Genomic DNA, 12,131 nt, shown 5'->3' on the forward strand with positions numbered 1-12,131 from the left:
TGAGTGATCACACCATCATAGTTATCTGGGTTATAAAGATCTTTTTTATATAGTTCTTCTGTGTGTTCTTGCCACCTCTTCTTAATATCTTCTGCTTCTGTTAGGTCCATAGCATTTCTGTCCTTTATTGAGCCCATCTTTGCATGAAGAGGGCTTCCCTTGTGGCTCAGCTGGTAAAGAATCTGCCTGCAATGTAGGAGACCTGGGTTCGATCCCTGGGTTGGGAAGATCCCCTGAAGAAGGGAAAGGCTACCCACTCCAGTATTCTGGCCTGGAGAATTCCATGGACTGTATAGTCCACAGGGTCGCACAGGTCTCCGGTAGCTCGCCATGATTGTATAGTGGTTAGTACTCTGCATTGTGGCCACAGCAACCTCGGTTCGAATCCGAGTCACGGCATTGTGGCAACAATGGCATTGCAAGGGGCCTCTCTTTTCAAATTCCTTTTGGGGCTTCCCTGGTGGCTCAGATGGTAAAGCTTCTGCCTGCAATGCAGGAGTCTTGGGTTCGATCCCTCGGTCAGGAAGATCCCCTGGAGAAGGAAATGGCAACCCACTCCAGTACTCTTGCCTGGAAAATTCCATGGATGGAGGAGCCTGGTAGGCTACAGTCCATGGGGTTGCAAAGAGTTGGACATGACTGAACAACTTCACTTTCTCACTTTGCATGAAATGTTCCCTTGCTTGGTATCTCTAATTTTCTTGAAGAGATCTCTAGTCTTTCCCATTCTGTTGTTTTCCTCTATTTCTTTGCATTGGTCGCTGAGGAAGGCTTTCTTATCTCTCCTTGCTATTCGTTGGAACTCTGCATTCAAATGGCTATATCTTTTCCTTTTCTCCTAACCTTTAACTTTTCTTCTTTTCCCAGCTATTTGTAAGTCCTCCTCAGACAACCATTTTGCCTTTCTGCTTTTCTTTTTCTTGGGTATGGTCTTGATCCCTGCCTCCTGTACAATATCACAAACCTCCGTCCATAGTTCTTCAGATAGTCTGTCTATCAGATCTAATCCCTTGAATCTATTTCTCACTTCCACTGTATAATTGTAAGGGATTTGATTTAGGTCATACCTGAATAGTCTAGTGGTTTTCCCTACTTTCTTCAATTTAAGTCTGAATTTGGCAATAAGGAATTCATGATCTGAGCCACAGTCAGCTCCCAGTCTTGTTTTCGCTGACTGTATTGAGCTTCTCCATCTTTGGCTGCAAAGAATATAATCAGTCTGGTCTTGGTACTGACCTTTTGGTGATGTCCATGTATAGAGTTTTCTCTTGTGTTATTGGGAGAGGGTGTTTGCTATGACCAGTGCATTCTTTTGGCAGAACTCTATTAGCCTTGCCCTGCTTCATTCTGTACCCCAAGGCCAAATTTGCCTGTAACTCCAGGTATCTCTTGACTTCCTACTTTTGCATTCCAGTCCCCTATAATGAAAGGGACATCTTTTTTGGGTGTTAGTTCTAGAAGGTCTTGTAGGTCTTCATAGAACCGTTCAACTTCAGCTTCTTCAGCATTATTGGTTGTGGCATAGACTTGGATTACTGTGATATTAAATAGTTTGCCTTGGAAACGAATGGAGATCATTCTGTTGTTTCTGAGATTGCATCCAAGTACTGCATTAGGGACTCTCTTGTTGACTATGAGGGTTACTCCATTTCTTCTAAGGGATTCTTGCCCACAGTAGTAGATATAATGGTCTTCTGAGTTAAATTCACCCTTTCCAGTACATTTTAGTTCACTGATTCCTAAAATGTTGATGTTCACTGATATGTAATAACTGACATTTATATACCCTACACTATATGCTAGGCACTGCTCTGAACATATCACCAATATGTTAACTCATTTCATCCTCTTAGAAAAGAGTTAGGTACTATTACTGCTCCTGTCTTACAGATGGAGAACCTAAAGTCTAGGAAAGCCAAGCAGCTTCGCCCAAGTTCACAGAGTGACTAACTGACAGAGCCAGAATTTGAACCCAAGTAGTCTGGCTCCAGAGTCCATGATCTTACAATTAATATCTCTTATATAAGAATTTTTCCTATTTTTTAAAGTGCAAACATGATTTTTTAAAAATAAATTAGTCTAATTCCATTTTTGTAAAATTTTATTTATCCATTCATCATGTCTGGACTAATGTTTTACCAAATATGATCTCTGAGAAATAATATCTGGTGAAATTTTGGATAAGTTTGTGACTTCTTCTTGGTGCTTTTGTATTTAAATACTAAGCATCACAATGTCTAGTGCTGCAGGTGCCATGGTCTACAAGAATGGCTTCTAAACTGTGCCAAGCCACCTGTGCCAAGTGGCTGGCAAGGCTCTCAGAGGAGATTAGCCAACTGGGGAGTCATTACCCTCTCTCTGACTCTGCAGTCGGGTAATTGGCTTTATCCTCTGAAGCCATCTGATCATGTCAGTGCAGTACATGGTTAAATACCTGAACCTTAAAACTCAGTGGAGAGGAAAGTGCTCTGTAAACAGATTTGTTCCTGTGCTGTATTTTTCCTGACTTCCTCAGGGCACTTTCTACAAAACCAGGAGGTGGCTTTCATGCCGATTAAATGTGGGGATTAAGGGATTCCTAAAAAAGCGAACTCAGGGCCAGGCTTTCTTTGGGAAGGTGTTTCTGTGGCCTTGGTATCAAGGAACACATGGGGATTTGAATCAGAGACGAGAACAAACACAATCTCCCGAACAAACTCTGTACAGCTCTGGAGTGTCATTTTAAGTTGAATAGAAAACAGCGGAAAGTGAATAACACTGTGCGAAGTGTTAGAATTGCAGACGTTAGAAAAGAAATTAAATTACCTAATCCATCCCTTTCTGGGTCAGCGTCTATGGGGCCCCTCCCCCAGTTCTGTAGAAAGCCTTTTTAAAAATTTTCTTAAGCAAAGAACATTTCCCACTTATCTAGGAAGACCGTTTTGCAATCTAATTTATTTTCAGTTTTTATATGATTTTCAGAATATTTTATAATAGCTATTCATTGCAGACGTTCCTTTCACAACTCCTCAATCCTTAGAATCTCACGTTTATCAAAATATCTTCTTTCAAATCATTTTTCTCCAAATTTTCCTTGCTTTCATTTTCAACTATTGAAAAATATGTGTGTGCATAGAGATTGAGATAGAGATGGATATATGTAGATATTGCCATCAGTATGTCAGCTGTTTATGTAAACTGTGAATGCATAGTTATGGATTAAGTGTGTGTGTGTATATATATATTTACATATATGTGTGTATGTATGTGTTTCTTACTATTGTGTGTGTCTGTATGTATGTATATGTATGTGTGTGCACATAAATATGTGTAAATAACTTTGGTTGTCCTATTTCATATATCAGGTTGGAAATGCATAGTGTAGAGGTTGGTAATTCCCCATTATCTTTTTTGTAGCCTGTTAAACTGGAGGTCGGTGAAGTAAAAGACCTGCTGGTCAGATTTGACCCTTCCTACAAAAATGATCTGAACAACTGGGTGGCCGAAGAAGTTTTAGCCATCAAGTATGTGGAGCACCCTCAAGTGGACACCCTGCACCTGCGTGGAGAAGTGAATTACCCCAACCTCACCTTTGAGACCATGGAGCTGGATTTTGGCTGTATCCTGAATGACACCGAGGTGATCCGCTACATCATGATCACCAACTGCAGCCCCCTGGTTGTGAAGTTTCGCTGGTTCTTCCTGGTGGACGATGAGGAAAATCAGATAAGGTACCGACCAGCAGGGTGATCCTGCAGAGCTCTCCTGTGCTTTCATTTTTTAAAATCTCATTTGGACTTTGCACTGAGTTTCCTGTATTCTGAGTCCTGGTCTTCCGTGAATATTTTCCTTTTTTACCTTTTATTTATTTATTTCTTGCTTTGCTGGGTTTTCTTTGCTACATGCGAGCTTTCTCTAGTTGCAACAAGCAGGGGCTACTCTTCAGTGGCGATGCCTGGGTTTCCCATTGTGGTGGCTTCTCTTGTTGCAGAGCACAGGCTCTAGGGTGTGTGGTCCTTCAGTTGTTGTAGCTCTTGGGCTCTAGAGCACAGGCTTCCATAGTTGTGGTTTATGAGCTTAGTTGTTCCACGACACGTGGAATCTTCCCAAACCAGGATTGAACCAGTGTTGCCTGCATTGGCTGGCAGATTCTTAACTGCTGGACCACCAGGGAAGCCCTCAATAATACTCTCAGTTGGGATAAAGTTCTACAACTAATCACTGACAGAGGAACAAAAAGCCATGATCCATCCTAGGTTTCACAGGAAAAGCAGATAAAATGCCCATTGCCACTAGATGAACAAAGTGATATACCTAAGCCTGCTCTAATTTTGAATCTAGTGGTTGGATCTTTAGAGATTTATCACTAAAAATAGTCTTTGTCGAGTTTCCTTAATAAGCATTTCAAACCCAAGGCGCAAACCGAGTAGGACAATACATGAGGCATGTGCTTCTCTGAACTCTACCTTCTGCATATTTCAATGGGTTTTGTTCTGGCCCATGAATGTACATTATGTGTATAGGCATATACTCATATGTGGGAGTGTGTGAGGGAGATGGCGAGCACTGAAAGGGAAAAGGTTTCTTCACAACATTTAGGTTTAGAAGTGTCTCTCCTAGTCAATTAGAAGCTAAATTCAACTTAATTTGAAAAACACTTCTTTGCAGAAACGGAAACAGCCTATTTCATTCAGGCCTTAATAACAGTTTCGTCTGGATCAAAAGCCACATTGGTGGCCAGGATGAACAGGCTTCTGCGTGTTTCCTTGTTGGGTGTTTGGACAGCTTGGACAGTTTTCAACACCTGAATATAAATGACCATTCTTAACTGGGAATATCTCATGTTGTCTCTTGGCTAGTCGATGCTTCCTATACACAGTCCCCATCTTGTGTATGACAGCCATCCTTTCCTTTAGCGTGCCTGTTTCCATGGTAACTATGGCTTGCTCTGGATGTCTTCCATAAACATTTGATGATAACCCAGTGTAGCACTGAAGCTGGTTCAGGGCCTGAGTGAGGGAGCCTACTCGTTTAGGTGCCAAAGACTGACTGTTCAGGTTTGGGATGAAGTTTTGTAGATGGTAAACGTTTAAAATAATTATGGAAAACTCAGTCAACCCAACCTAATGAGTTTCAAATACCAGATTGTATGAAGTTATTCTGATGTAACACAGCTAAATGAATTTATTCCATCTGGGAGCAGGGGCCATGCTTTATTTATTTTTTTGTTTTCAAGAAGCCATTTCCTCTAGGAGTTTTATAGTTTCTGGTCTTACATTTAGATCTTTAATCCATTTTGAGTTTATTTTTGTGTATGGTGTTAGAAAGTGTTCTAGTTTCATTCTTTTGGGAGGAGGGATCGGAATTGGGAATACATGTAAATCCATGGCTGATTCATATCAATGACAATTGACAATATCAATTCATATCAATGACAAAACCCACTGGGAAAAAAAAATAATAATAATAAAAAAAAAAAGAAGCCATTTCCATAATTTAAAATAATGACATTTTGGAAATGTACTTGGCCAGTACTGGAGGTGATGCACTTAATTTTTCATTGGCTTAAGCACTCATTTGACCTTTGTTTCCCTTTCTTCTTTATCTTCTAATATCTTGATATTGAGCCTCTTGCTTATATTTCATTTGTTCATTCAGAGAGTCTCTCAGAAACCATTTGATAAGTGACTCTTATACACCAAATACTTGGTGAGGCATCAGAGATACAGAAGTAAGACATGACCCCTGGACTGAGGCTGTTGGGGAAGCAGGTGTGTAAACCACGGTGGGTGGGTAGTGCCAGGCTGTATGAGAGGCCACGGGGATGAATGCTCACAGGAGTCAGAGAAGGCTGCACTGAGAAGCACAGGTAAATGCTCCAGTCAGAGAAGCAGGGAGACATTCTCAGTTACAGAAATAGCACGTATAGAAGTTAGGATTCATGGATCCTGTCGCAAGTGACAGGGAACCTGGCTCTTATGTAAAAATGAAAAACAGAGTTCATTCACTGGTTCCCAGAGCTCAAAATTCCAAGTGCATTTTGGCTTCTGGCATGGCTTACAGGAAAGACTCAAAGCATGTCCCTGGTGCCAGCCTCCCTGTCTCAGCTCTGCTCTCCTTCACATGTTAGTCGTGATCTCAGTGCTGCCAGCACTCCCTGGGCCATGTCTGTGCGATTGTGAGCCACTGGAAAGGAAGATGAGCCTTGGTCCCAGAACTTCCAGGAAATTCACTCTGATTGGACCATCTTAAATCACCTCTCCTGTCCCCTCCCCTCCCCAGTCCCTGTCAGGAGAGGGTGAAGCACTTGATTAGTGTTGACCTGGTTGCATGCCGCATGCCAAGGGCTGCCCTGGTGACTCAGAACCACATGGACTGAAAGGGTGGGAGTGGGGCACACCTCCAGACAAAAGCTGCAATACGGGGGGAGGAATGCAGGGAAAGCAGATGGTACACACTTGTCAGTGTCCACAGGGGCCACATGCAGCACAGACTTCATCGGTAGGGGGCAGCTGGGGAGAGGAGTCTGGGCAGGCAGACTGGCGGAAGCACGTGAGAGGCCTGGGATTCCATCTTAAGGACCTTAGACTCTTTCTTGGAGGCACTGGTGAGATTTGTAATCAGGAGAGTGACAGAGACAGGTTTTCTTGGAAAAATAACCCTTAGCAGCATTCAGCACAGTTGTCCAACCCTTCCTTCCTGAAACGCAATTCCTTTCATATCTTTAATAGCACCATACTCTCCTGCTTTTCCTCTTGTCCCCTCAACTGACTACTCTGCAGCTCTTGGCCAGCAACAGCTGGAGTTGTGGGGGCACAGGGCTGCCTCCTAGGCCCTCTGCTCCTCCTGGGGTCGCACCACCTACAGCTTCACTTAGCTCCTGTGGCAGAGGCTTCTGAATGTGTATCTCTTCCTAGAACCCTCGGAGTTGCAAGTCTGCCTTCTTGACTTCTCCTCTTGGCTGTTTCACAGGTGACTCAAGTCCAGTGTGCCCCACCCCAAGCTCAGGCTCCACCCCCTCCCTGCTTCTCCCCCATGGCCCCTGTTCCAGTAAATGACCCCACTGTCCTCCTGGGAGGCATCCAGATTTCTTCCTCTTTCTTATCCCACATACCCCATCAAATCCATCACCAAATCTTACCTACTCTACACTAACTAAAGGTACCCTTGCCTCTTGCCTGGACCATTGTGACAGCCTCTGACCGAGCTCTCTGTCTCCACTCCTGGGCCACAGTCTATCAGCCCCTACACAGCCAAGTGATGAGCACGTCACTGCCATAGTTTTCAGCCTCTGAGGACACCCATGCTTCTTCAGATAAAGTACAAAATACTCACTGTATTCTTCCAGGCTCAACATGTACCTACCACCCCTGCATTCCTCTCCAAGTTTTCCGCACTTTGCTGTCTGCTGCCACCTTGACATCTTTCTGTTTGCTCACATGCCAGCCTCTTTCCTCCCCAGTGCTGTTGTTGCCTCACGCCTTCTCTCTGCTGGAAGCTCTACCTGCTCCTCACCTAGCAAGTATGTTTGGTAAGCTGCCTCGTCAAGTCTCAGCTTAAACTTCCTTCCCTGAGAAGCCTCCTCTAAGACCCTTCCCTACTGGAGGTCCCCTGTCATAGGCACCGGTAGCCTGTCTCCTCCATGACTCATCACATTTGAACTCCGGCTAATGTTCAACTCTCCTGCTGGCTCATAATCCCTGTGAGACTAGGGAGCACATCTGATCTATGGCCTCTTTATCCCTGGGCCAGCATAGTCCATAGCACAGAGTGAGTCCTCAAAGCATATTTTGTAATTAATCAACTTCTCTCCCTGCCCCTGGTGTTTGTAGTGAGAGGAGAGTCATTTCATAACTGGTTTAACATTCTCTTCTGTCAGCTTCCTGGCACCTGCCAAATGGAAAGGTTCAAGGCATAAATGTCACCTTGCATAGAAAAAAATGCCACTTGCTGTCCAGACAGACTCTGTCTGTACAGCCCGTTGGAAAAACACGAAGCACTCATTGACTAAAGGTCAGTTTTATCAGATATACCAACACAAACCTTTCTTTGCCAATCAGAATTCCTCTAACCCTCACAACTAATAAAAGAAACAAAAGCATAAAAGAGGATTTTCTTTTTTATCAGACAGGATACGAGGAGACCGCAACACTGTCAATATTCCTGCCTGTCACAGCACGCATGTATCACACCCAAGGGAGTGTGTGTGTGTGTGTGTGTGTGTGTGTATACATGTGTGCAGGCACGTGTCTGTGCATTTGGGAGTTTGTGTGTATGTGTGAGATTTTGTAGGCAATTCTGACTCAGGCATTCAAAGCATCTCTCTTGTTTGAACATAATTTTTGTTCCAAAAATGTTTCCATCTCATGTCACACCTAAGAACAAAGAAGTGAAGTGGGCAAGTATGTTTGGTAAGCACTCTGTAAGCCTGCCATTGTCTGAAACCCACTCATCTATGTGCCGTCCCTATGCATGGCAGGGTTCTAGACTGACTCTGGTAGATGACAGTCCAGTTACTCACGTGTAGTGAGGAAGCTGGGGTGACATATCATGGCTGGGCATGGCTGCCGGCCTCACCAGTGCTGTAGGAATGTACCCTTTCTTTGGCCTGACTGCTCAGCTGGATAAGAACATGATGTTTCATGGCATCCATGTAGAAGGAGAGCAAAGGAGCACCCACACTCAAACCAGGCTTTGCTCTGAAGAGACCAGAGAGAGCCAAGCAGATGGTGGCCCAGCTGGCATCTGTGCCCAGACTAAGAGCTCAGGCTGACGCAATCTTAGAACTTCGAGCATGTGGGCCACATGGTCCCCAAGGACTACTTTGCCTTTTCATTTCCAAATCAGATTATAAATAAATCAGATACAAGAGCCTAAGGGAGCCCAGCCTGACAGCAAAAGAACATGTGTTGTTCTCACACCGATTTTTCTGTGGTGAGCATCATTTATCCAATATTGTGATCGTAAGAGGAGAGTGGAAGGGCTGGAAGTGCAATAGAGGGACTCTCCTTGCCTGGAGGCTTCTGTCTGTTTCTTCATCACCCCTCACTTTCTCTTGCCTTGAAAGTGGAACTTTTTAAAGACATGGAGTCAGTGGTAGCTGAGGTCCTGGGCTGTGGAATTGGACATGGCTGGTTAGAATCCTAGGTCTGTCCTCCTAAAGGTGCGACTCTGTGCCCTAGTTTACTTACCTGTAAAAGGGGGTAATGCAGAAACCGAAAAGAGTTGTTGTGAGCACTAAATGTTTATGAAGTGCGTGTGTCTCCGAGATGACACTTGAAAGAAAAATCTGCAATTGGTGGCTGTTTTCAAGTCTCAAAGGGTTCCTCCTTCTCTGTTGCTTCCCACCAAGGGCTGCAAAGTGAAACCCTCCCCAGGACCCTAAAGTGTTAGAACCACAGGATCTTTAGACACGAAGATAATGGACTCGGACTCATTTTCCTTCTAAAGGATAGAAACTCACTTCCCTGTACCAGGCCACATTCATCAAGGCTGAAGCCGAGCCTTCACAGGCCGCAGTCCGAGTGTGGGCAGGATGGCCAGGCCCAGCTTGCCTCCCTGTCCTCCCCACCACTCCTCTCCACAGCCAGGTAAGCCCAGACTCACGGCCAAGGACAGGCCCTTGCTTTGCCCAAGGGCCCAATCAAGAAAACAAAAGTATTTAGGAGGAAAATAAAATGAGTCTTTATTTTTCTTTCAAAACAAAAATAATTTTATTGAGTCCCCTGGGGCAGGCACTGGGTATCCTTGCACCCCAGCCTTCCAGGGCTGCTCAGTATGCTGAGAGCCTGGCCTCTGAGGCAGCCTCCCCTCAGCCACCTGCCCCACCTGACTTGGTGGATGGCTGAGGGTCCCTGAGCCTCGGCTTCCTCATCTGAAACGAGGGCAGTTGTAATGGCACCTCCCACATATGGACGTGGTGAGGATTGACTCCACCCCTACTCAGAGTTCTTAGATCTTCACCCATCATGTAATAAATGATCAGGAAGTGTCAGGTGTTACAGTCATTCTTTTATTGAGGAAATCAGTGGATTGGCACCCCAGTGCAAACACGGGACGTATTTGAGAAGCAGGGTCCCAGAGTTGGCTTGGAGATACCTTCTCCTGAAATCAGTCAGAAGCTACAGAGCCTGAGGGCCACAGGTTATCTCTTGCTGGCCTGAGCATTTGTCCCTTTCATAAATAACCCTCTCTCTTCCCCACAGGCCCTGAACCTAGTGGAATCCTTTAAACTTCTGCAGTCATAGTTTTTTCTTTTCTGCCTTCAAGGAAGTTTGTACAAGAAATTATGGAGCCTGAGGGCTAGAGGGCAAGCAGCTCTGTTGAGGGAGCAAGAAGGTCAGAAAAGGGAACAGAAGTGGCCACAGATGGCTTCAGGCAAAGTGCCAAGTCAAGCTCTTATGCCCCTCCCACACCTCCTTTTTGCCCTAATTCTCCCCCTGCTTGTACTTGAGCCAGAATGATGATTTTACAGCCCAAAGAATGAATCCAGGGCCAGCAGGGACTAACCCTTCACCTGTATTAGTTTCCTTTTGCTGCTGTAACAAACCACCATAAGCTGATGCTGGCAGGAAGTAGACAGCACACCTAAAGGATTAGTCTAGATGAGATTAAGAAAGAGAGTGGAGGCCTGAAGGAACAGGGGGTGAGACTCATAACCAGAACTTCCGCGGCCTCCCTCACCAGTTCAGGATGTCCTGTGACCTGTTCTTCTGAGTCATGTATGGCTGAGGGTTGAGGGGCAGTTGACCTAAGAATATCCCCTGAGCAGTGGGGCAGAGGTACTGGGGGTTAGAACTTCAACATAGTATTTCAAGGGAGACCTTGAATTCAGCTCATAACAGTCTTTAATTTAAAAAGTTTAAATCAGCAAATGTATGAATAAACATTCGAAGAGTAAAAAGGTCATGATATCAGAAGCCCACAAGCCAAGAATATGATAACAATATGACTAGAAGGTTCTGCAGGGCCAGTCAGGTCATGCTAAGAAATTTGATTTTTTTTCAAAATGTAGTGAAAAGCTATGGAAGGGTTTAAAGTAAGAGAGTGACATGGGCTACTGTGAAACGGAAATAGCAGTCCTTAGAATAACTGAAACTGCAAGAGGTCATTATCAGCAGGCCCATTAAAGGAGGGGCAGACTCATTAAAGACACTTCTATGGGAATACTTAAGAAAGAAGGAAAATTATCTGATATAATATCTAAGATTCAAGAAAGATTTCTGAACTAAGAAAATGGTACATTATGGGTAAACTTAAACTCCGTTAACTACATAAAATGATAATAGTAATGTAAAATCTGGGGGATAAATATCATATAGGACTGAAATACTGTTCACTGTGGAAGAGGAGAAATCACAGATTTTAGGTCTTTGAATTGTTCCAGAAGAGGGAAAAAGTGAAGGAGACAATTACAGTCAATCCAAAGATAAATTTAAAAATTAGGGGAAGGGGTGACATGGAGAAGATACAGAGAAAATTTTTAAGAATTACAAAATAAACCCAAATGTATCAGTAATTGAAATCAATGTAAATTAAACTAACTAAGAAAATGGCTGCACTTCTGGATTTTACACTTATTTTAAAAAGAGGTATCTGAAAAATATGGACATGTTAATGTAAAAGGATGGGAAAAGATAAAACAGGCATATCTTGAGGGGGAGTTGTGACAAACCTATAACACGTCAGTTAAAATATACTTAATTTTCTATTATCATTTTTAAATTTTTATTGGTGAAGAGTTGGTTTACAATGTTGTTTCTGTTGCACAGCAAAGTGAATCAGTTATACACATACATATATTCACTCTTGAAAATTTTAGATTCTTTTCCCATATAGGTCATTACAGAGTGTTGAGTAGAGTTCCCTGTGCTATAAAATAGGTCCTTATTAGTTATCTCTTTTCTGTATAGTAGTGTGTATATGCCAATCCCAATCTCCCAATGTATCCCTCCCCTCCCCGCTTCCCCCCACCCCCGCCCTGGCAACTGTAAAAATAGACTTTAAAACAAAAAAAGCATTGCTAGAGATCACGAAAGTTACTAGGTCATTTTTTAAAAGTTCAGTTCACCAGAAAGATATAATAAATCTAAACCCCACATGTCTCAAAACATAACTTCAAAATACTTCAAAAAGATACTCAGAGGACCACA

The 12,131-nt window shown here is 43.5% G+C and overlaps 1 protein-coding gene across 1 annotated transcript in view; it reads left to right on the forward strand.

The window, feature by feature from the left end:
• The window catches only part of HYDIN (HYDIN axonemal central pair apparatus protein), a 501,386-nt gene that overhangs the window by 367,772 nt on the left and 121,483 nt on the right, over window positions 1–12,131 (forward strand). The window contains 1 exon segment of the mRNA XM_061138904.1: window positions 3,397–3,710. Within this exon segment, the coding sequence (XP_060994887.1) occupies window positions 3,397–3,710 (314 nt within the window).

This window comes from Dama dama, chromosome 4 (genome assembly GCF_033118175.1).
Source record: "Dama dama isolate Ldn47 chromosome 4, ASM3311817v1, whole genome shotgun sequence".
NCBI classification, from domain to species: Eukaryota; Metazoa; Chordata; class Mammalia; order Artiodactyla; family Cervidae; genus Dama; species Dama dama.